Here is a 25031-nt window from a genome sequence, read left to right as displayed (position 1 = left end):
ATGCATGGAGGGGATTGTTAACCATGGCAATGAAATGATATACGGTAGGATGAATGTAAAACTAATGTTTTTCCATGTAAACTATCACATAATTCACAATATAACATTAAGAAAAAAACCAGGGAAAGATTTCAAAATAAACAAAAGACATTGGCCAGTGGCAGAATGTATTCACCAGTATGGTTGGTACTGAATGGAAACAAGAAAAGGTAACTCTCCAGTCTGACTGTGGTGTAACCCTCGGCACTGGCTGCACAGACCACTGGAAAATTCACTACTTTTATGTCCAACTCATAGCAACCCTATACAAGGACAGAGTAAAATGTGCCCCACAGGGCTTCCAGGGTGTTAAATCGTTACCGAAGCAGACTGCCACATCTTCTTCATGATGCGTTCGAACTGCTGACGTTTCAGTTAGCTGCCAAGTACTTAACCACTGTCACTAGATTCCTTTACAGGTAACTGCAAATCCACACTACCCCTTCTGGAAGAGTGGTTTGGACCAGTCCACACTGCTAAGGGAAGTTCCTCATTACTGCCTTTCTATCTACCATTAATGATCATTTCCCCAAAGCCAGAGAGTGAAAACCATGGCACCAATTCTTACAAATAAAAACAAACCTTCTTCTCATTCTTAAGCCTTTCTTCTTCTAAACTCTTGGTCACTGCAACTAAAATTCTAAAGCCTTTATTTTAGAATTCAAATCCACACTTATATACCTTGGATCAAGAAGATGACAAAATTAAACCATTTTTGTAAACACAGAAGGAAAGAAACCACCAGGGACTTATTAATTAATATGTTTTACATCTGTTAATTTGCGGGTGGCTTCCCTGGTTAATGGTAAGATTTCTGAAGTTTTTCCAAAAGGAACTGGGTCCTTCTGGCCTGTGGGTGCCTCAAGTACAGACTCGTAATGCTGCTGGGAGCAGGTTCTCAGTAAACAGATCACCACACATACATACATATACACACAGGGACACACACCCATAGACAGACAGACAGACCCCCACACCCCTCCTCTCCATCGGAACACCTGTACTGACCTTTACTTTTTGTTGGTGGTGGTAGATCTGCCAGGCAATGTGGACATGCATAGCACACCACTTCCCTGGTTTCTGGAACAAGAAAGAACATCGTGGTCAAAATGGAGACGCAAGAGCAATAACCAACTTTGATTCCCCCAAAGTCTGCCGTGGATCTTGGCCCCAGCAGTTTGTTCCTGAAAGTAGGTAGTTCTGTCCACTCCTAATGACCAGGACTATGGGAGCCCCAGGCACATGGCCTCTACATCCGCTTGGAGGACCAACCTAGTCAGAACCTGAGCTCAACTTTGGGGACCCCCACCCCACCTGTCTCTTTCCTGGGGCCAAATGGCTGACCTGGTAGTAACTTGGTGGCCTACAAAGACCTGGTGGTCTTCCAAACAAAAGCAGCCAAGCTGTCATGCAAATCTGCAGTTCATACCCAAAGAGCTGATTAAGAAATGCCTGTGGCTCCAATCAAAACCAGAGGGCTTAGAACCTCACCCCACACCATATTTAAAAAAAAATAAACTCCCAACATGGTGCAAAGAAATCCACCTTGTTTTCTGGAAAGCACAATTCTCACAAGTGTTTCACTGACTGCCAGCCACCCACACTCCTGGGGGTGGGCACTGTTCATTTTGTAAGGGAATGAGGAAAAGAGAAGCAAGAATGCAATCCTGCTCCCTATTTAGGCCTCTGCAGACATCAAGCCGCCCCTCTGGGGAGGAGTCTATGGGTCCAGCTCCCTTGAATGACCCCACGCCTTTGCTTTGCACGCATTAGGGTCACTGTGCGTGTTTTCTGTCGGATCATCCAGAGGCAGGGACCATAGCGTTCCACTTCATTTGTATTCCTGCTAATGAACTGATCCCACCACTCAGTAACTACTGCATGGAGGAGAAGCAGAAACACCATCCTAATCCTGTCTCGGCAAACAACAGGAGCTCTGGTTTCCACGGGAGAGAGTTACTTCTGAAACTGATACTTCAACCCAAGTCTTGGGTCAGCTCTTTTCTCTTGTTATTTAATTACGGGTTTTCTCCGGTTACAGACACTATGCCATCTCTCCTTAAGTGAAGACAAAATCCTTCCTCTTTTCCCTTTGGAGAAATCCAACTTGCTGACGCTAGCCCACCAGAAATGGGTTCAAGTCTAGCTAGAAATGAATCCTATCCCCTGCACTCATCACCTAACCTCTTCACACACATGTAGCCCTGCCAGCTTTCACCCACTCCTTCTAAGGTTATCTAACTAGACCCCCTCAGATGCCCAAAGCCACTTGTTGCAACCAACGTTTACAGCATCCGTTTTCTGCACCAGAGAAATAAGTCGAATGTCTGTGCCAAGTTCATTCTACATAATGCAGAATGAGGGAGACATCGGCCATCGATAAATATGAGGGGGCTAAGGAGAGTTGGTGGAGAAATTCCATTATCTTTTCATTTCATTTCCACACACTTTTGAACCCGTCTCATAAATATAGGTTTATACCAGTAATTTCTAGGTTCAAGGAGAGTTAAGTAAGGGAAACCCTAAAACCAACCTCTAGACCTCTAGCCTTAGACACCCTTCTACAAGAACTGTCAAGTAAGACAGTTTGACTGAGATGAATTTTACTGGTTTTTTTTTTTTGCCCTTCTCCCCATCCTCCCACCTTGGATGACCTGGCTTCCTTGCACACTGGAAAACAATACCACTGAGGAAGGAGCTACACCCCACCCCCTGAAAGACCTAACTTCCGCCGTTCACGGAGACATGTCTCTGGCTAGTTTCGTTGTCATGGACTAGGACTGGTTCTTTAACCCACAGGGAGTCAAAGAAAGGTTGCGCGACCGTTCTAAAAGAAGTGTTCTTACCCGTAGCATGGGTCTGAAAGGATCTGTCAACTGTGAAAAGAAAATGACAACTTGGTTATACGCCTGTCACTCAAACAATTGCTCTAATTAACAAATTTGTAGTGCTTCATTAGGAGGGGAAATTAAAATGTTAGAATTTTACTTTTAAATGAAGGCCTTTTAGAGAATAATTAACCCATTTTCACACTATCAAAAGTGCCAAGCCTTCCCTTCCCCCACCTCATAAGCGTGGGCGCATCAACACTGAGGAACCCCAGAAGAAGTTCAATCAGCAGCAATCTGCCCTCGGGGCTCCAGGATCCACTTACTTCACACATCAGCAGAGTTTCATCAGTGTGAGTAACCCTTCCAAACCATACCAAACGGAGCTAGCTTTAGACAAGATGATAATGGTATGGGGTGGGTGTGGGTGGACGGACTGACAACGGTCAGAACAACTCAGCTATCTTTACACTCCCCTTCATTTGACGACTGCTTATCACTAAGACGAACCAGACATATAAAGCAGTTCACTGGACATCGTAAACAGACTTACATAGTTGAGTCCTTTTTAAACTTCTACCTAACTTTGGGTATCACTTTCTGACTGCCCTTACCCAGGGAAAAAGACAACATTGTCAGAGGTACTCATTTTACTGTTTTCTGCACACTTACTATAAAAATGAATGCAAATAACAAATTGAGACAAGAGTAGATCTAGCAAACAACGTTGAGGAAGTTGGTAGAAGAACAGATTATGAGTAGACGATGGAACCAAAACAGACTGGCTATTTGATAAGGCTCTGGAGCACATCCCATAGTAAAAGTCGAGGACTACTTTAAGAGCTCCCTTATGTGAATGAAGGAAATAGATTATTAGTTGTTCTCAGGGAGGAAGACAAGGGAGAGTTGTTACTTGGGAGCTGTTGTTATGTGACGTGGAGTCCGTTCTGACTCACAGCGACCATGTACAGGGTTTCCGAGGCTGTAAATCTTTACGAGAGCAGAAAGACTCATCTTTCTCCCGCAGAACAGCTGGTAGTTTTGAACTGCTGACCCTGAGGTTTGCAGCCTGATTCGTAACCACTACGCTACTTGGGGGTGGGGGTGGCAATTCAGTATTATGTTCATGGGGCAGAATGTCTTGGCACAGGATAGTAAAAACAGTTCAACAGTGTGAATGTAATCAAGACCACCGAATGGTCCATATGGAAATGGTTGAGTATGTTATTTATGTTATTTATGTTTTCATCTGGTCAGAAAGAAAAGTGTTCAGTGCTTTCCTATTCAAAACATTTTGCAGTTGTTTTTTTGTGTGTGAGCGAGAAATGTTAAGGAGCTATAGGTGGAGAGGTCGAAAAAATGGCACACAAGTTCACAGCGGCCACTATGAAGCCATTCCCGGGGTTGCAGGGCCACAGGAGAGCAACGCACTTGTTTTCTGGAAACATTGTCCTCGGATGACCTGTCTTAACAAGCTCACCCTGGCATTACCTGAGAGCAGGCCTGATTTTGCACATACCCGCGGGTCCTTTTGCAGCAGAGTATGTGGGACCGTCCCAGGTCGAGCGGCCACATCGATAGGATTGGATGTCTGCAAGGAAAGGAGACACCAGGGCTTAGGAACCACATCACACGAGACTTGCAAGCAAGAGACTGACTCTGAATTATGGAAGCCAGACTCGGATCTTGTGTGTGTTTGTTGCATTCTGGAATCCATCCCAAGAGTTGAGATTCATTTTTATGATGACCTCCGGTCTCCTTTCGCAAGCCACACGGAGCAGAGAGTACAACCCTAACAACGGTATGTCAAGTTAGATAGCCTGAGCCTATCACGTTTCACTGCATCAAAAAGAGAAGGAACACAAAGCGGAGCAACATATGCCAACACTGACCCTGAAATGCTCCTTTGTTATCCAACTTAACTGACTGACAAGATTGATTGTAATTTCTTCTCCTTTTGCTTTATCACCAAACCTTCCAAGAAATGCTTAAGTGAACATTATTATAATTTGCAGTATCAGGTGCTTCTCATCAGGGTAACCGAAAGTCTTTTGCAAACATTAAGCTCACATTCTAAATTTTAACTGGCAGACAATAACAAGGAATTACACTCGGTAATTACTCATTAGCAGTGGTGGAAATGGGACAAGAGAACCTAATTTAGGGACCACACAGATCTGCTATTAAATGATTTCAGGCAATTCGGTTTCATCCTGAGTAAATTGTTCCTATTCCCACCACCGTTCTTAAATATCACTAATAATATTAACCTTATCTGGAGGCTTTTGAATGAACAAGGGAAGGGAAGGCCATGGGGGAACGAAAAGAAAAGAACAATGCCTAGACTTTAGGCTCAGAGACTCTTGTTTTTATTAGTGGGGGCAAGATTTAGAAAACCACAAGCAGATATCTTGTTTAATAAATCACCCCTTGTACCGATTCCCCAACACCAGGAAGTGAAGTCATGTGGAGAGAGGGCTCCAGTTTAGACACTGAGCTTGCCTGGAAAGAGGAAAAAAAGAATGGAAAAGAACGGCCCTCAGCTGCAGTGCAACTAACAATTAAGCCAGAGTTGTTAACAGCCTGATTTGCATACATATGAAGAACTCCACTAATGAACTGCAATCTACATATTCAATCAGGAAGGTGGCCTAGAAAGGTCTATTTCTACACCAAGAGAGACACTTTCTTGCCCAGATGTAGTTTTCTGTGTGATTGGATAATTGTGAATGAGGGAAATGGTCTAATTTATTAAATGACCTAGCAGTCTGTTTGGGGAGGCACTAGAGAGGTTTGGGGCAACCTAGAAGGGTCTGAGGGAGTCATGAAGAGCAGGTTGGGGGAAGGAGTTTTAAAAAATCGCCATCATGCCATCCCAAGGCAGGAGGTAGTAAGAAGTCCCGTTTATCTATAGAGCCTTGCATATAAGGCTTGGCCTTCTGATTCCAGGCAGGTTAACTGTGATTCCGAAGGCTTAGCCATCTCACTGCACCCTAATGCCTTTTAGCGTCTTTTCCTGTTCCTGGTTTTTGGAAATGCACTATGTGCTCATCCTAGCAGATGGGTCTGAAAAATGAGATTGCAGGGAGGTCGGAGAGCAATCCAAATCATACACAATGTAGTTTCCTACTTTAAAACTCAGAGAATGAAAAAAGGATGCTGTTGATGAGCTGCCTTCAACTTGGCCACCATTCATGGTGCCGAGATTTTGATTCAGCAGAGTTTTCACTGGGGTTTTCCGGGAAGGAGATTGCCAGACCTTTCTTCGTCATCAACCAGTCTTAACCTGGTAGCTCCTCTGAAACGTGTTCATCATCTTAGCAACACACAAGCTTCTACTTGATGGCAGACAGGCAGTGAACACATAGAAGCAGCCCTGGTGAGGAACTGAACTGGGGTCTCCCACATGGAAGGCAAGCAGTCCCCCTCAACTACGCATTTCTTTTGTAGACCTAATACCATGAGAAGTTTCAGTTTTTCAGTATAAAAGCAAGACAAGATCACTACTAGATTTACAGTCATACACAGGTCGAGTGTTCCGAGCATTACCCAACACTGATATGCAGACACAAATCCAGCCCAAACCTTTATCTCCAATTAGTAAGTAACTTCACTCTTAGAAGAGTGGGAAGAGATGACCTTCGCACCACGGGTGTTAGTACTTGATGACCAAGGTTTTGGTTTTGGCGAGTGTGATGGGGGTGGGGGTGGGGTAAGAGATGGAGCAAGCAGTAGAGTCTGAAGAAAGGTACTAAGAAAGGGTCTTCCCCTGACACAACTAAAAGGGTACAATTGAAGTTTGGAGATTTTCTTGCAATTTTTGTCAAAGGGAGCTTCAAAAAAGTGATAGAAAAATTCCATTTTCTTTCAATTCCATGTTTCCATGAGTGCCCTGAAGCCGCCTCATTTGCCTCTAATGGTACACATATGCCTGTCATTTCCTAAAATTCCTGACTGGAAGCGTCTCAGGATTTGTGGGGGGGTGGGGGGTAGGCAGTTGGGGTGGGGTTGGGGGGAAGAACATATATTCCACAAACTTGAACCAGCACAGGGCTATCCTTGATCAACTTGAAATTACATGGATATCCACATATGAATACTGAATGTTGGTTGAGGTTTTTTTTTGGCATACCATGGACTAGAATAAGCCTCTCCATTAGCTTGGGTCTTAAAGACTTTGTCGCTAGGCGGACGGTCGTGTATGCAAAGCCTGCCTGTCTGTGCGTGATGCTGCGTGGGTGTTTACTAGCAAGCCCACTACATGTTTTCCCTGTGAGGGTTCTTACCTTCGGCTGGAATGCTCCTTGTAGTGAACCAAAGGGACCAGTGGGTGGAATCATGGGAGGAATGCCAGATACTGCAGGAGGGTAGGAATGGAAGAGCTGTGGTCGAGGCAGAAAGGGGAAAACAGATTTTAGTAGGAGGCAAATGATACTTTTGTAATTCCCTTCCCATCCAAAGACATCCACATCAGCAAGCCAAGTAATCTCATTGAGGCTATTATTCAGAGCAGCCAGGATGAAATGATCACACAGATGTGCCACGAATGTTTAACTGACAAAGTTAAAAGTAGTTCAGAATCAATCAGGCAACAAATGGCGTCCCAGATGAGAACATCAGTAGAATGGGAGCCTTCCTAATTATTAATTGTTAAATTGGATAGAAGGCCTAAATGTGCTGAGATTTTAATGCATATCAAAAACAGGAGTGCTAAGCCCAGGAAGATGCCCAGGAAGAAAATTACAAGTTAATTAGAAAAAGAGAGAGAGAGAGAGAGAATGGGGGGAAAAAAGGAGGTGGTGGGGGTGGGGGCACGCAAAAGAAATCCTTATGAGTTCCAGGATTTGATACCATTAAAACTCAATTAGTACTTTTAGATTTTTAATAGTTTGTGGAGGAAATGAGAAGATATTCACAATCCGTGCTTCATTAGGTTATCCTAGAAGTGGCAGATTCAGAGGAAAATTTAATTCTCTCATCTCAAGTGGTATCAGACAGTTGTAGAAGAGTGAAATACAGGGCTTAGTAGATTCTTTAAAAAAAAAAAAAATCAAGATACTCATTTTTGTTTTGTTTTTGCTTTAAGCTGTGTTGCAGTAGAAGAAGAAAAAAATCCAAGTCTGGGAGAATGCTATCTCCTTGCAAGTTATGCTTGCTCTGATCCCCAGTATTTCTGGGCCCTCAACGCACTGCCCCATGAACACAGATCCTCCTGGGCCTTTCTGTGTCTCATTTACAGGTCCTGGGAGGTTATCCCAGCCAGACCCCTGGCAGGTCACTCTACTAACCAGTGAATGGCAGAGAAAGAATGCTTCAGATTTGATAAGTTTCTTGAAATCAACAGCTTATAAAAGACACAGTGGAGAAAAGAAATACACAATGAAAACAAATCTTTCCCTCCTCCTTCTAAAAACTTGGTAGTATTCCTGAAATTTCACTACTCTGGTTCCAACTACTTTGATCAAACCACCATCCAGATGGGTAGGCAGTACAATCATCCTTACAAAAATCGTAGCGGAAGCTTTCCTTAATACTCCATTTCGGACAATGGCTCAAACAGACACATCTTGGAGTCCTGTGTGCGTCCACAGCACGGCCTCTTTGTCTTCTGTGCGTCTGTATTTCTTTTTGCTCCCCTCCAATGATGCATCTCTGGTAGCGTAGTGGTTACGAATCGGGCTGCGAACCTTAAGGTCAGCGGTTCGAAACTACCAGCCGCTCCGCGGGAGAAAGATGAGGCTTTCTACTCCCGTAAAGATTTACACCCTCGGAAACCCTGTACAGGGTCGCTATGGGTCGGACCCGACTCGATGGCACTTAACAACAACAACAATGATGCATCAATGTTTTCCAGACTAATTGATACTGAACTAAATCCACTTCAACAGCGATTGCAAATCAAGTGTCCTCATTTAAAACTACTTTTAAGTCTGAAATTGTGTTTCAGATACTCGAGTGCACTGCATCTCAATTCCTCTTATAACGTCCTAATCCCCAAAGCAAGAGGACTAAGTTCTTCATAGATTATGCACCATAACTAATAATGGGAGTCCTGGTGTGGTGCTGTGGGATAAAGCAAGCAAGGGCAGTTTGAACCACAAGGGACAAGGTTGGTTTCGAACCAGCCGCTCCTTGGAAACCCTACACAGGGTCACTATGAGTTGAAACTGACTAGAAGACACGTAACAACAACAATATAACTAATAAAGGAAACAGAGTACATTGTATGAGGCACAGTAATTAAATACACACCACACCAAACGGAAAACTAAAGTTAAGTCCAATTCCTATTACTCAGCCTCTAGGTGGATATCTTTCTTCCCAGTTTTAAGGAGAGGAAAAAAAAAAAAAACACCACACCCCCACACATATATATCGGACGTTTTGACCAGTTTCCTTTTGCTTTGTTTTGTTACGGGCTGTTTTGCCTCGTGATGAAAAACCTGATTTTAATATAAAACTAAGAATGCCGAGCCTCTGGTCCCAGGGAGTCTACCTGCTGGCTGTGTTAAAACTCTCTCCTGGAATTATTTTGTTAGCTGGACATTAACGTGTGCCAGCAAGGCAGTGACAAAGGACAGACACCCGAGGGATACGGAGAGGAGCACCATTCACAGGACAGAATTCCCAGAGGGAACCCGTAATTCGGCTGGACTGTGTGTCCCTTTACAAAATGCTGTTTTTATATCACAGTCCAGAGCCAAATGGGGCTGGGACACATGGGGAACGTGAGGTTGCTGAAATACACTTTTCTAACTCGTTTCCGAAGAAGTCTTCCGAAAGCTATTTCAGAATGCCTCTGGAGTGAACAATTCCAAATTGATTTCCAATATTCTGTTTAAGTCTTGACTTCTCAGCTACTCTCAGGACTAACGGTTTCTAATTATCTGGTTCGAAGAATAAGTGAATTCACAGGTCCTACTGACCTATTAAGTGGCACTTGGACCCAAATTACACTAAAAATCGGAACGGGAGTGCGTGCATTGGTATGGCTACGAACAATCAACAATCATTCGTCTTCCTTTTCCCTGGTTTCACTGAAAAACACAATAAATGAACCACTGAGCAAAGAAACTTGGAAAATTGCAGGGAAAAAGGATGCAGTATTCACCCCATCATCAAAACACCATGGTCAGATGTTTAAGGAATTTGTATACAGGAAGTTCTTGTTTTATAGGGACACAAACTATAAAACAATTGGCAGCAATTTCAATTCCAAGACACTGTACTCTTAAAACTGCCTAAAATAAGGCAAAGTACATACTTTTTAAATGGCATAAAATCACATTTAAAAAATGAAGAATGAGTTTTAAATGAGGAAAATGTCATTCAATTTTTAAGACTTTTGAAATTTAAGTAGTATTTTTCCTTCCAATTATAAAAAGCTCAAGAGAATGACCCCAGGGAAAAGCCATGTGGAAAACGGTTCTACATTTAGTCTAAAAGACATAAAATATGAGTCAAAGAAAGTAGGGTTTTTCTATCTAGAGGTAATCATTGCAGTTAAATTCTAAGACTTTTGGCCGAATGGCATTTTGACTGATGACTGCCAGCCTGCAATCGCAGGTTCTCCTGAAACATTTAGATCAACTGCAGACACTCTGCTTTGCAGATTGCCTGACTTCAGTGCACCCCAACTTTGCTTACTTGGGCAGACTTAGAAACTTTTGATTCAGAAGCTGATACTGCATCTTTACCCAAAAAGCAAAAACGCCACAAAAGCAAGCATCCAGAGTGACAGGGAGAATGAGGAATGTTGCAAAGATGAGGAGGAAGTCATGTACTGGTCATGTACTGATTTGTAGCAAGAGCACGGACGGTAATGAAACAGCAGGAAGTCAAATGGCAGGAAGGTAACACAACTCACACTGTGCCGGTAGAAGGGGTCAACTTTTGTAGGGTATTTGTCAAACTGTAAAGGGATCAAAGCAAAAAGCTAGTTACTTAAAGAGTCTGCATTTCTGTTCTCTGATTCAGAGGAGGCACCCCCTACACACGTCCCCCCTCTGTGGTTCAGTTGTCATCAGAATCAACCACCTCACTGGACAGGATGCTATTCCATCAGTCTCTCAAAAAACCAACAGCAGCAGAAAAAAAACAAGTAAAAAACCCCCCAGCACGCTTCAGTCCTGGCCACACTCTTAGGCCTCTCTTCAGTAATTACAGGCTGAGCTATACCTAAACAAAGGAGCCCTGGTGGCGCAGTGGGCTAAGCGTTGGGTTGGTAACTGCACAGGTCACAGTGGTTTGAATCCACCAGCTGCTCCATGGGAGATAGATGAGGCTGGCTGCTTCCCGTGAAGATTTACAGTCTCGAGAACCCTAAGGAGATCTCTTCTCTGTTCTATAGGGTTGTTGCGAGTCAAACTGATTCAGTGGCAGCAGCTTGGGTTAGGTGGGTTAGACACTAAGCAACTAAATTGGAGAAAAGAACAGATTATCCACATAAACCAGAGAGACGCAAATATTTGGTCTGGTTTATCCGGAGAATTCCCCTTCATTGCTTTGGCTGAAGAACTGTATAATTAGCTGTTTTCTACAAGTGTAACAAAGCAGTTTGGTCAATCGTAAAATTTTCCTTTTGATCAGAAAAATATTAACTATTGTTTTCTCTAAATAATTTTGTTCCTTCTAATGTTGTAACTAAGGAGCTCTGGTAGCGCACAGTTTACCAATTGGGCTGCCAACCTCAAGGTCAGCAGTTCGAAACTACCAGCTGTTCCACGGGAGAAAGATGAGGCTTTCTGCTCCCGTAATGATTTGCAGCCTCGGAAACCCTGTACAGGATTGCTGTGAGTCGGAACGAACTCCATGGCACATAACAACAACAACATCAATGTTGTAACTGGAGTCCTGGTGTGGCGCTGTGGGCCAATGCACTGGACTATAAAGTTGGTTTGAACCTTAAGGTCAGTAGTTCAAATTCACCAGCTGTTCCTTGGAATCCCTATACAGAGTCATTATGGGTTGGAATCGACTCGACGGCACTTAACAACAACAACAACGCTGAACTGACACTGTAGGATAAGCACTGGACCGTAAGGTTGGTTGCAACCATATGGTCAGAGGTTCAAACCCACCAGCTGCTCCTCAGAAACCCTATACAGGGTCATTGTGAGTCAGAACCTACTCAACGGCACTTAACAACAACAACAATGCTGTAACTATCCTAAATTAGATTTAATCGACTGGTAAATTTTGACTGTGAAATATTTAGCTTATGTCAGAATATAAAACTCTCTTCAACACACGGGGAGGCCCTTAAAAAGACAACTATTCAGAAGTTCATCCAGAAAGAAGACAAAGAATTTGCCATGGGACAATTGTTTGGGGGCGGGGGGTGTGACACAAGGTGTCATCTCTAAGTTGTTTCTAAACACAATTTAAAAGTGTATTTTTAAAAAATTAAGTTGGATAAAATTGGGGGTGGGGATGGGAGAAAGGGCTCAACATCTCTTTAAAACCAGGGGGCATTCCAATCTTTTCTCAGAACACCTACATGAACAGCTATAAAAAAAATCAACTATTTCCCTTAAATATTCTTTTAAAAAAGTAAAACACTGTAATACTGTCAGAGACTGTGCTCTATTTAAAAATAAAATAAAGTGTTCTAATGTGGCGCTGTGGGTTAATGCACTGGGCTGTGAAGTCGGTTTGAACCTGAAGGTCGGTGGTTCAAGCTCGCCAGCCGTTCCTTGAAAACTCTATACAGGGTCGCTATGGGTCAGAACTGACTCAATGCCACTTAACAACAACAACAACAAATGTGGCATTTCAGTCCTGGTGGGTTAACGCTCTGGACTGCCAAGTCAGTTTGAACTGTAAGGTCAGCAGTTCAAGCTCACTAGTGGTTCCTTGGAAACCCCACAAAGGGCTATCGTGAGTTGCAACCAACTCAATGGCAAATTAACAACAACAGTGTAGCATTATTCATTATAGTCTCTAATTACAAAAAAGAAAGGAAAAACAAAATCCCAGCTGCTGCTTGCAGTCTGTGCAAGTCCCCCATAAGGACTGAAACCATGTGGCCACCCGAAATCCCACAGGCCGAAGCTCTGTCCCATTAGGGACCTCTTGCTGACAGAACCCCCCCCTCCCAGATTAGGGAACTGAATTAGGAAATGCAAGAAACACAACACCCCCACCAAAGTCAGTCTAAGACAACCGTCTGACAGTAGGCGTTACCCCAAGTGTTCTGAATGATCTTCTTCCCCACTTCCATCTCTCTTCCCGACCCCTAGCACTTAGTGCAGAGCACGATGCACTTCTACATAAAGCTGCAATTCCCCAACGTGCTCAAGAAAAGAAAATGAGTCCTCAGGAAGTTAAGTACTAATGCTGGATACGACAGGTTAGAGGACATCTGGAATATAATCCACCCATGGAAGGAGATCAACCGTCCAGGAAAACTCGCCTACGTCTGTTCTCCCTGTTCACCAGTGAAGATGGTCAAGGACACAGAGTCCCTCCCCTCTAATAGGCTTTCACACTCCCTCCATCTCCTGTGGCCCCCACACCCACCATGCTGCAGGAAACGAGTTATATGCTCTACTTATCCTCACATTTCTGCCTGGGGTACGCACCATGGGAGGTGCTGGCGTTGGCATGATGGCAGTGGGCGGGATGGCGTGAGGGAACGGTGTGAAGGTGTGCTGGTGCGTGTGCTGGTGCGTGTGCTGGTGTTGGTGTTGGTGCTGGTGGAACTCAGTCCGCAGGTAGGGCGGAGGGCCCAGCGAGGCCCCACGGTCAGCACTCTGAGAGGCCAAAAAACGGGTGTTCAGCTCTTGTCGCAAGATGTCTTGCTCTGGAAAAGAAGTAATGGGAGATGAGGCATTCTTTTTCTACAGGTCCTTTAGGGCCCAAGGGCCTGCCTAGGGAAGGGGTTTGGGGGTACACTAGGCCATCAGATCTGAGGGGGGCAGCTAATGAGGCAGATGGTCACAGCCCGATTGTCCAGCTCTCTCTCTAGCCCCTCAGTGTGGAGATGTGACAGAAATCCAAGCCAAGCAGCTAGAGGCCAACTGTTACCTCTGTTCCGGCAGCTGAGAGAGCTGTCCATGGGTTGGGAAACTCCCCGAATTGTGGCTCTGTCTTCTCATCGGCAGAATGGGCCTAATAGCGCTGGCTAACTTATGGGTCAGTTGCGAGGGCCACGGAATTACTAACACTCTGCCTGATGAACACTGACTAGCTGACAACCAGAGTTAGCTGTAACCACGGGCTCTTGTGGCCTTTTGAAGTGTCATCGCTGCAACACCTGGTGTGACTTGTACAGGTTAAGGAAAAAAGTACCAAATTCTTAACAACCAGAATGTCTCTGAAACTCTGGGATCTACAAAGGGGCTTCAAAGAGTCCATGACCAAATGGGGTGAAGACAGTGGGATTTGCCCAAGCCCCCTCTTAAATGTGTTTGCCTCTAACCGCAAGTAGGCCCTGTTCAATTAATATGAACCGAAGAATCCTCGCCCTTTAAGCCAGGCCCAGTGAGTAAGCTTCATGGGAAAAGCTTCAGGCTTTTACCTGGGCAGTGTCCAAGGTGCCCCGGTATACTGGGTAAGCATTTGTGCCGAACCTCAGACCATAACAGATTTGAGGCAAATGACAGAAACAAATATAATAAATAAATTAGAAAACTAAGTATGAGCGAGACTTGAAAAAGTTGGTGGAAAGATTGGAATGAAAAGAGAATGAAGTTTTTCCACAAACTTTTTGGAAGCCCTTCGTATATAAGACAAAGCCACTGGGGTACATCAGGGCTCTTGTCCATCAACAAGGCAAACAAGACGGCCAGTATGGTAAAGCGCAAGTTTTCCTGGGAGTGTGGACAACTTACCTGAATAAGTGCTCCCGGCTGGATGTCCGGGTACTTGCAGACCCCCCGATGTCAGCGGTGGTGGTGGAGGCAGAGCCGTGGGAGGGGCAAACATATTGGGGTGATGGGAGTGCGCGGGGGGCTGGAGGGTGGGGGTGAAGCTGTGCAGGGGGCTGTGGTTGGGCAGAGAGAGGGGGAATGGGGAGGCGGAGGGATGGTGGGAGATGTGAGGAGCGGGTTGAGACTTCGCTGGAGTGCTGCTTCTGCTACTGCTGTTGGAATAAAAACAAGAGAAAGAAAACATAAGCCATTTATAGAGATTTGCTTTTAAAAAAAGAAAAAGAAAAAGAAAATCTTATCTCCAAGCACCAAAGTCATTCAACACTTTCTATTTGCACAAGGAGATATCTCTGCAAAGCGCAATCTTTTAACCGCTGCGTCACCACCTCGCACAATATGAGGGGCCTTCCAACCACTGAGAGAAAAAATGGAAGTTAAAGGTAATAGGATTTTCCCATGAACTTTTGAGTCCCCTCATATTATCCCAACAACAGAAGTTGCTATCCAGAGCTAACGGACGTGGGGGCAGCGGATTCTGCAGAAGACTCGAGTCTTCCCTAGAATTCCCATCCCTGCCCTAGAGCCCCCAGCTCCCCTGACCTTCCACAGGCCACGTTTCCTATAAAGTATAAAATCAAAACTAACCCAGAGGAAAAGTGAAGAATGGTCTCAGTTCACCCTGACGGCCACACTTTCAAAGAGGCAACACCACCCTGGAGCCCAGGGTTTGCGTTTCTGTCACCTTCAGGGTCTAGAGGCCCTGGGTGTGACTTAGGGGCAGAGGGTGGTCTAATCCCAAGGCACCCCTGTACCTTCAAAAACCAGAAAGAGCCAGTCTCTGCCCAGCAGCTGCCTGAGGAAGGTGACAACAGACTGGATCCCCATGGCGTTGTGAGTGGCCATCATTAGAAACCCCCCGTCTCTTTCCCTTTGCGCTGCAGTTCGGTGAGGTCTTTTGGACAAGGCGAGGCATCGCCCTGGGTGGACTCCCCCTTTCTCTCAGTCTAGCTGCTTCTTGGAGAGCATCAACCTCAGGGAAGATATCCCCAAACCCTTCCCCTCTCGGGCGATGTCATTTTTGATTTTTGTCAAACCTTCCTCCAGCTCTGGGAGGGTAGTAGCCTCCTTTCTAAGACAACACTTGGTGACCCCCAATTTGGGCTTTGGATTCCTGCTCCCTGGTGGGAGTTCCCCCACACAGTGTCCTCAAGTCCCAGCTCCAGCTCCTCAGGCCTTCTTCTTCCTACCTCCCTCCCTCAGGAGGCCTTTGAGTCAGTTCTGACTTGTAGAGACCCTTGTATAAGGTTTCCAAAGAGGAGCTGGTGATCTTGAACCACTGACCTTGTGATTCAAACTGACTTTGCAGCCCCGTGCATGAATCCACAGCGCCACACCAGGACTCCAGGAGGTCCTAAAGATCTTTTATTCTTCTTGACCACGTTTTCCCCTAAGAGGCCCATGTCCAGTTCAACCCAACTGTGCCTCAGAGACCAAGTGGGACAGTGTCCACAGGATTCCCATCTGCACTGTGCACACGTGGCTCACCTTAAACTGTTGAGGCTTAAGCTACTGCTGTTGTATGCGGACAGCGGTTGAGAGAGGGTCTGAGATGAGTGATGGGCCTGCGCAGGAGGCGGGTTCTGGTGGAGAAGCTGGCTGGGAGTCTGGAGCCGGGCCGGACGCTGAGCCTGAGGCTGGGGAGCGGGCTGCAGCTGTACCTCTGGGGGAGCTGGTGGTGGCTGTGAGCTCGGAGGTGGGGGCTGAGCGGGAGCCTCAGGGCGCTGCACCAGGTCTAGGCGCGGAGATGGAAGCCGGGGCTGAGGCTCCGCTGGCGGTGCGGGCAGTGGCTGCGGGAGCTGCGGGCAGGGGTCTTTCAGCACCACAGTCTCAAAGATGGGCTCTTTGCCACAGTCCTGGCTCTTCTCCTGACTTCGCTCTAGACCCGATATCTTGGGGACAATCGGCCCTGTATCTTGGCTGTCATGTTCAGGGAGCGTGCCAACGCCTAGCTCCGGATCTGCATGGGGGAGAACGGAAAGAAATGTACAAGGGATGAAGGTTTGCGAGGAGCAGGAGGTCATGTGGACGACACGTGATCCATGCCATCCTTACACCGCAGGCGCACACACACTGGTGAATGGGGACAGTGGTAGCCAGGGGCACGAGGCGGGGTGGCGCTGGACCCCAAGCCACGAATGCTCTGGGGGAGAAAAGCCAACACCCAGTGGAGGCTGCCAACTGGAAAAGCAGCCCCCTCTGTGCCAGTCTGCATGGGAAGGTTTTCTTCATCTAGAGGGTCTTCTATGGAACAGAATTAAAACCCAAAAGCCGACACACTGATTTTCCCCTTTTAAAACAAATACACAGTTCCAGACTACATGAATGGAAGTGTTTTCAGTAGGAAACAAAACCAGTGTTATTTAGCAACAGATAAATGCTTCTTGGCTTGCACCCCCCCAGCCACCTCAGTGTCGATGGCTAAGACACACCTGACATTTACAGAAGTATGTTTTTATTGGGCATGTGAGGAACGTCCAGGCCAACATCAGCCTACTCCAATCACACCCAGTGATCCCAGCAATCCCAACAGGAAAAATGCCAACAAGAATGCCCACCGCATTTACCATCAACCATTTGGGCTACAGGTTTTAAGGGATTTTCCGGGGCCATGTTTTGCGTTACAAGGTACGGTCTTTGCTCTGTCTTTGTAAAAAACATGTCTTTAAACCACTCTGCCTTTTCAGCGTCCTTGCCTACCAATGCGTTTCATTGTCCGTCTTTCGGGTTGGACAGGTCTAGCTGGAAACAGAATAGTTCAGCGGATGAAAGAGCAGAGAACTACCAAGGACTTGGCTCACACCTGGATGAGTAAAGTCCTTACTTAACCCTCCGGGGGGGGGGGGGGGGGGGGGTGGGGGAGAGGGGAGAGGAGGTCTAATGCTCCCTGACTCTCCTCACATGTGTCCACTACCTTGCCCAAACATTCCACTAAGTTACAGAGTAGGAGATCACACCTACTGTGTGCCTCTAGAGATTGCTGATGAAAACCCACTCGTGACAAAGTGAGTTCTCTGTCCACTACGCCCTCCCTCAGTCACTGTCTTCTCTTCTAGATTTCCTCAAGGATCTGAGCACTGCATCTCTGATACTTCCTTACGCTCCTGAGGGGTAAACAAGATGCTGAAGACAGTGCCATGCCTAGGGCTCACTGCTGTTTTAGCTCCTTTTGAGGTAAATGGCCAACACACATGCTCTGTTACTGAGAAGTTGGTGGTTTGAGTCCTTATAAAGGCTCTTCAGTAAAGATGCCTTGCACTCTACTAACCTCCCCACCCAAACCAAAGCAAACATACCAGTCTTTGAAAACGCTAAGGATCATAGGTCTACCCTAACACACACTGGGTCACAATGAGTTGGAATCGACATAATGGCAACTTGGACTTTTTTTTTTTTCAAATCTTGCCTGACCTCTCAGAGAACCCACCACCAGAGGGGTTGTTCGACAGTCAAGCCAAGTCCTGCTGGGACCTCAGTTTTGGGGTGTTGGCAACCCCTTTGTCCCTGCCTGCCTCCTGGGGAAAGTAGCAATGCTGAACCAGGCAAGAGAACATAAGGAAGTTGAGAACAGGAGAGAGTTATACGGAGGAGGTGGTCAGGAGGGTGGTCCTTCAGGCGTGAGGCACTGGCACCAGCTGCTGACTTTCCCATGCTGATGGCTCAAGGGGCTGGAAGAACAACATTGCTGTGGGTAACTTGTGAAGTCACTCAGAGTGACCCCAGGTGACAGCCAAAAACTATCCCATAGTGTTGCTTAAACTGTGATTGTTCGGGGGTCAGACGGCCAGATTTTTCTTCCAACTGCTTTTTACTTAGATTCTCAGTGAGATGCCACAGCTGGGGCTCCTCGCTCTGGGATATGAACCAGTAGATCACCATCAGCCCGAGAGACTGAGAGCTTGCGGGTAAGATGCTGGACAGTTGAGACCAAGTCTGGAAAGATAAGAAGTCAACAAAACCCTACAGCCTTGAAAGAAATACCAGATTGTTGTTGTTGTTGTTATAGGCTGTGGAGTCGGTTCCGACTCACTGCGACCCTGGACAGGGTTCCCGAGGCTGTAAATCTTTACAGGAGCAGAAAGTCTCATCTTTCTCCTGCAGAATGGCTGGTAGTTTTGAACTGCTAGCCATGAGATTAGCAGCCCGATTTGTAACTACCACGCTACCAGAGTTCTCTAGAAATACCAGGGGAGAGGGTTAAAAAAAAAAAAAAAATCATGGAAAATTGCAATGAAAATATAATGGGCTATTTCCACAAACTTTTTGAATATAGAAAATAGATGCTCCAGTGGGAATTTCACGGAGATTTACTGCTTATCTTTGAAGGTGAAAACCGCCACAACTAGCCCCTGGGATATCTGTCTTCCTCGCAAGTAAAATTCCATACAAGTCTCCAAAAGAAAACATCAAACACAAATGTGGCATTCAGTATAAAGGAATGACCCCACAAGATAAGCAATGGACTGCTAACCTCAAGATGGTGGTTCAAACCTATTGGTTTTTTCTCAGAAACCCTATAGAGGGTCGAAATGAGTCAGAACTGACTTGATGGTTCATATATAATAACAATTTTTGCATGCATCTGGGGGCAAAAAGTAACTTTGATGCAGTGCTGTAGGAAAAGCTGGACAGCAAATCACAAGGTTGGCTGTTCAAAACCACCAGCTGCTCCTCGGAAACACTATACAGGGTTGCTGTGAGTCAGAACCAACTTGACGGCACTTAAGTTTGTGCTGCAAAGATTTTTTCCTTTTTTTTTTTTTTTTTACAACAACAGGAGAGATTACAAATTTCTCTGAAATGAAGCCATCTTTCATCTATTTAGGTCTGACCCTTCTCTTCCTATCTCAACTGAATCAAGTGTGGGGGGATTAAAACTGTATGTGGTACTCTGGCTGGCTGTATTCATTTCTGTTGATGCACACTTTCTCTGTATTCACATTTGTTCATCATTTTCCATCCTAAGATTGAATGCCCTTCCCAAGCAATCCATTCCTTTTAATGTTTTCTTTTGGGCCAACAGTGTACAATATACAGCAATCCTTTTACCATGCACAAAAGGAAAAACCAATCCCGGTTTATAGATACAGCACATTTATGGCTGACATGAACTTGTTCAATCTCAAGCCTGGAATGGTTATACTGCATGAGTGGAGAGAATTCAGCCCTATGTCTTTTCACGTCTCAACTGTGCTAGGCCAAAATATCAGAGAAGGTTCTGGTGAAGCCACACTAGGCTTGCCGACAGCATTCTCATGCATACTTCTATCCAGAGCTCTCCGAAGCATCTTTTTAGGCAGATTTTTTATTATGGCAAAAGCTGACAATTCAGTTTGAATCACAAGGTCTTTGGTTCAAACTCACTAGCCGCTCATTGGAAACCCTTTACAGGGTTGCTACGAGTCAGAATTGACACGAGGGCATTTAATAACACAACCTATACAGGTGCAGATCATCAGGTCTTTTCCCCCTGTATTGGGTGGGGTGGGGTTTCAACGGCCAACCTCTCACTTTGGGCCATGGGACACTACCAACCAAACTTCACCAATTGTTTAATAAGAGTGGTGCCAAGACTGACAATCGTCAGGAGATAAAGAAGACTGAACCATCTTCTAAGACTCCTGAAAGTTTGTACGGAGCCGTCTGTGATTAATGACAGAGAATCTAGAAGCACAGAATTCTGAAATAAGGCCAGGATCTGGAAGACCATGTAGGATAGCACTTCTCAAATTTTCAGGTGAATACAAATCACCAGAAGATATCACTGAAATGCACATTCCAGTTCTATAGCTCAGGGTTGGGGTTTTAAGAACCTCTTAGGAAATAGACCAAGAAGCAGTTGTTCGAACAGAACATGAGAACACTGAATGGTTTAAAATTAAGAAAGGTGTGCGACAAGGTTATATTCTTTCACCCTACTTATTCACCCTGTATACTGAACAAATCATCCGAGAAGCTGGGTTCCATGAAGAAAAAGCGGCATCAGGATTAGAGGAAGACTCATTAACAACCTGCAATATGCAGATGATACAACCTTGCTTGCTGGAAGAGAAGAGGACTTAAAATATTTACTGATGAAGATCAAAGAGCACAGCCTTCAGTAATGGATTACATTTCAACGTAAAGAAAACAAAAATCCTCACCAATGGACCAATAAACAACATTCTTATCAATGGAGAAAAGATTGAAGGTGTCAAGGACTTCATTCTTCTTGGATCAACTATCAACACTCACGGAAGCAGCAGTGAAGAAAGCAAATGACGTATTGCATTAAGCAAATCTGCTGCACAAGAACTTTTTAAAGTGTTGAAGAATAAAGATGTCAGTTTAAGGAGTAAGGTATGCCTGACCCAAGCCATGGTATTTTCAATAACCTCATATGCATGTGAAAGCTGGACAGTGAATAAGGAAGACCATAGAAGAATTGATGCTTTTGAATTATGGTGTTGGAGAATATAGAAAGTGCCATGGACTGCCAAAAGAACCAACAGATCTGTGTTGGAAGAAGTGCAGCCAGAGTGCTCCTTGGAGGCCAAGACGGCCAAACTTGGTCTCTCATACTTCGGATATATTGTCAGGAGGGTCCAGTCGCTGGAGAAGGATATCATGTTTGGTAAGGTGGAGGGTCAGAGAAAAAGAGGAAGACCCCCCCAGTGAGATGGACTGGCTAAGTGGCAGCATCGATGATCAAGTGTGGCAACAGTAGTGAGGTTGGCCCAGGATCGGGCAGTGTTTCGTTCTGCTGTGCATAAGGTCATTATTAGTTGGTACCAACTCGATGACACTTAACAACAACAACAGGAAATGCTGACGTTAACAAGGGTCTTACCCAACCCATTCCAACTTGAGAGGGAAGAGGGCACACAGAAATGACAGAATTTGGTTGCTGGAGCACATTTCTGGCTATTTAATAAATCAGACAACTTGAGTTTCAATTGTTAAGACCACCACTGTCCTGTACTTTTTCTTCAATTACACTCGCCATTGAGTTGATTTCAATGCACGGTGCTCCCCTGTGCTTCAGAGGATTAGCAATGGCAGCAACCTTTCAAAAGTATACCTTCTGAGGTTCCTCCGTGTGCATTCAGTCTGCCAGCTTTTTGGTTATCAGCCAATTTATTAACTGTGTTACCCAGGGTTCCTTTTGTTTACTTAATGTTGTTGTTATGTGCCATGGAGTTGGTTCCGACTCATAGCGACCCTGTACAGGGTTTCCGAGGCTGTAAATCTTTACAGGAGCAGAACAGCTGGTAGTTTTGAACTGCTGACCTTGCGGTTCACAGCCCAATTCGTAACCACTACACTACCAGAGCTCCTTTTTGTTTACTTAATACTGACCTTTAAAAGAAGAGGCCAGGAGGCACAGTGGGTGACGTGCTGGTCTACCAAGTAAAAAGCTAACAGTCTGACCCTATGAATCCATGGGAGAAAGAGAAAAAGCACTTTGCATTCATAAAGATTTACAAATCTCGGTAACTGTATGGATCAGTAAGTACTACTCCGCCCTATGTGTGTGGGTGGGGTGGAGGGGGAGTCAACAGGAGTCGAAATCTACTTGATAGCAGTGGGCTGATTAGCCCTTAAAAATCCCAAATCCTTAAACAAAACAGGATAGGGCTAACTGAAGGAGCCCTGGTAAGCTTAGTGGCTTTCAAATAAGGCTGTACACTACAAGGTAAAAGGTTCAAAACTAGATGAGGCTTTCTGCTCCCGTAAAGATTTACAGCCTTGGAAACCCTATACAGGGTGACTATGAGTCAGAACTGCCTCCGTGGCACACGACCACCACACCAGGGATTCGGTTACATATTTCAGTAAGCCCTACAGTGGAAAGGGCTAGGAAAGTTACAAGATGCAGCTGGAACACTACACTTCAACTATCCTGAAAGTTTTATCAGTGCTCTTGGATTGCAATGCCTAAAGGCGGCTGTGACAACTTTGAAGGTTGCTAAGAATGTTGAGCCATGGTATTTTCAATAACCTCAAATGGAGGCAAAAGCTGGACCGTGAATAAGGAAGACTGTAGAAGAATTGATGCCTTTGAGTTATGGTGTTGGAGGAGAATATTGAAAGTGCCATGGGCTGCCATGTTGGAAGAAGTGTAGCCAGAGTGCTCCTCGGTGGCCAAACTTCATCTCTCATACTTCAGACATATTGTAAGGAGGGACCAGTTCCTAGAGAAGGATATCATGTTTGGTAGGGTGGAGGGTCAGACAAAAAGAGGAAGGACCCCCAGCGAGATGGATTAGCCAAGTGGCAGCATCAATGGGCTCAAGCGTGGCGACAACTGTGAGGTTGGCCCAGGATCGGCCAGTCAGGCAGTGTTTCGTTCTGTTGTGCACATGGTCGCTATGAGTTGGTACCAACACGATGGCACCTAACAAGAAGAATGTTGAAGGCTGACAGGGTTTTGAGTCCCCATTTACATCAATCTCTGGAGGCCCAGATTAGGCGGGGCTACAGTTTTGTGTCTAATCCTTAATGCACTTCCTCTGCCTTTCAATTATTCAGTAAATCTACCTTCCCAGTTAAGCTTTCCTTCTTCCCTCTGATAATCAATTCGTCTTACTGGGCTCCTCCAAAATTGTCAACAAAATCACATTTGAAACAACTACAGCAATAACAACCCAGAGATCATTTTGTATTGCTCTGTGCACTCAAATTTTTCCAAAGGATGAAATTTGCTGAGGTTGAAGAAGGAAGAAAGTGCAAATTGACGAGTCTTATGTAACAATTTTCTTCATTATATTTTGAAGTTTTAAAATTTCTCTTCTGATTATAAAAAGAACACCTCAAGGTATACTAAAGGAAATGCAAATTAAAATTACACAGTATACAGGGGGAAAAAAGAGATAAATTTACATGTAAATCATACTGCAATAGACTTGACTAGCAAACATAGTAAGTTTTCTAAAAACAAAAAAATTTTCAAGGTACATTTTTGAAAATCGGTTTTGTTTTGATACAACTTATCTAGGGCTGCAGGGGAAACGGACCATTTTGGACTCTGTTGTATTGTTAAGTGCTGTGGAGTCTATTCCAACTGACAGTGACCCCTGTACAGGATTTCCAAGGAAAGGCTGATGAGTTTGAGCCACCAAACTTGTGGTTCAAACCGACCTTGTGGTCCACAGCGCCACACCAGGACTCCATATATTGTATGTTGCTGTTGTTAAGTACCACAGAGTCGGTTCCGACTCACAGTGACCCAGAACAGGGTTTCAGAGGCTGTTCGTTTTTGTGGGAGCAGAAAACCTCATCTTTTTCCCATGGAGAGGCTGCTGGGCTCAAGTCATTGACCCTGTGGTTCACAGTCCAGTGATTCTATTCTAGAGCCACCGCATTTCCTACCCTGCATTGCTGTTATTGTTACATGCTGTTGAGTTGTTTCTGATTCATAGTGATCCTATGTACTTTCTGAGGAGCATCTGGTGGGTTTGAACTGCCAACCTTGTGGTTCGCAGGCCAGTGTTTACCCCACAGTGCCACAACAGGACTTGGTGTAGTGCTGTAGGAAAAGCACAGGACTTCTAACTGAAAGATCAGCGGTTGAAACTCATCAGTCACTCCTTGGAAATCTTGTATAATAGGGTCACTGGGCGTCAGAACAGACTCACTAGCTCTTAAAAATATATATATTCATTCAGATCCACAGTGACCCTGTTTAGGGTTTCCTAGGAGCAACTAAGATATCAGAAAGATGTTTACCTGTGCTGTATTGACTAAGCAAAGGTTTTTGATTGTGTGGATCATGACAAGCCATGGGCAACATTGCGAAGTATGAGTATTCTGGAACATTAATTATGCTCATGAGGAATCTGGACCTGGACCAAGAGGCAGTTGTTCGAACAGAACATGGGAACACAGAATGGTTTAAAATTAAGAAAGGTGTGCAACAGGGTTTGTATTCTTTCACCATACTTATTCAACCTGTATGCTGAGCTAATCCGAGAAGCTGGGTTATATGAAGAAAAACGTGGCATCAGGATTGGATAAAGACTCATTAACAACCTGCGATATGCAGATATCACAACCTTGCTTGCTGAAAGCGAAGAGGACTTGAAACATTTACTGATGAAGATCAAAGAGTACAGCCTTTGGTATAGATTACATCTCAATGTAAAGGAAACACAAATCCTCACTACTGGACCAATAAACAATATTCTTATCAACCAAGAAAAGACTTCATTCTTCTTGGATCAACTTTCAACACTCACGGAAGTAGCAGTCAAGA

General features: G+C 44.9%; 1 protein-coding gene across 1 annotated transcript in view; it reads right to left on the bottom strand.

Moving 5' to 3' along the window:
* The window catches only part of AUTS2 (autism susceptibility candidate 2), a gene marked incomplete at its 5' end in the record, with an annotated part of 1396921 nt that overhangs the window by 14638 nt on the left and 1357252 nt on the right, over nt 1-25031 (bottom strand). Inside the window, 7 exons of the mRNA XM_006859845.1 lie at nt 1048-1119; nt 2886-2915; nt 7154-7249; nt 10735-10779; nt 13451-13671; nt 14702-14952; nt 16286-16757. Of these exons, the coding sequence (XP_006859907.1) occupies nt 1048-1119; nt 2886-2915; nt 7154-7249; nt 10735-10779; nt 13451-13671; nt 14702-14952; nt 16286-16757 (1187 nt within the window). The remainder of the gene's footprint in view (nt 1-1047; nt 1120-2885; nt 2916-7153; nt 7250-10734; nt 10780-13450; nt 13672-14701; nt 14953-16285; nt 16758-25031) is intronic.

Source organism: Chrysochloris asiatica, unplaced genomic scaffold, assembly GCF_000296735.1.
Source record: "Chrysochloris asiatica unplaced genomic scaffold, ChrAsi1.0 scaffold00034, whole genome shotgun sequence".
NCBI lineage: Eukaryota > Metazoa > Chordata > Mammalia > Afrosoricida > Chrysochloridae > Chrysochloris > Chrysochloris asiatica.
Note: the sequence above shows the minus strand (reverse complement) of the source record. Positions and strands in the feature narration are given on the sequence as shown.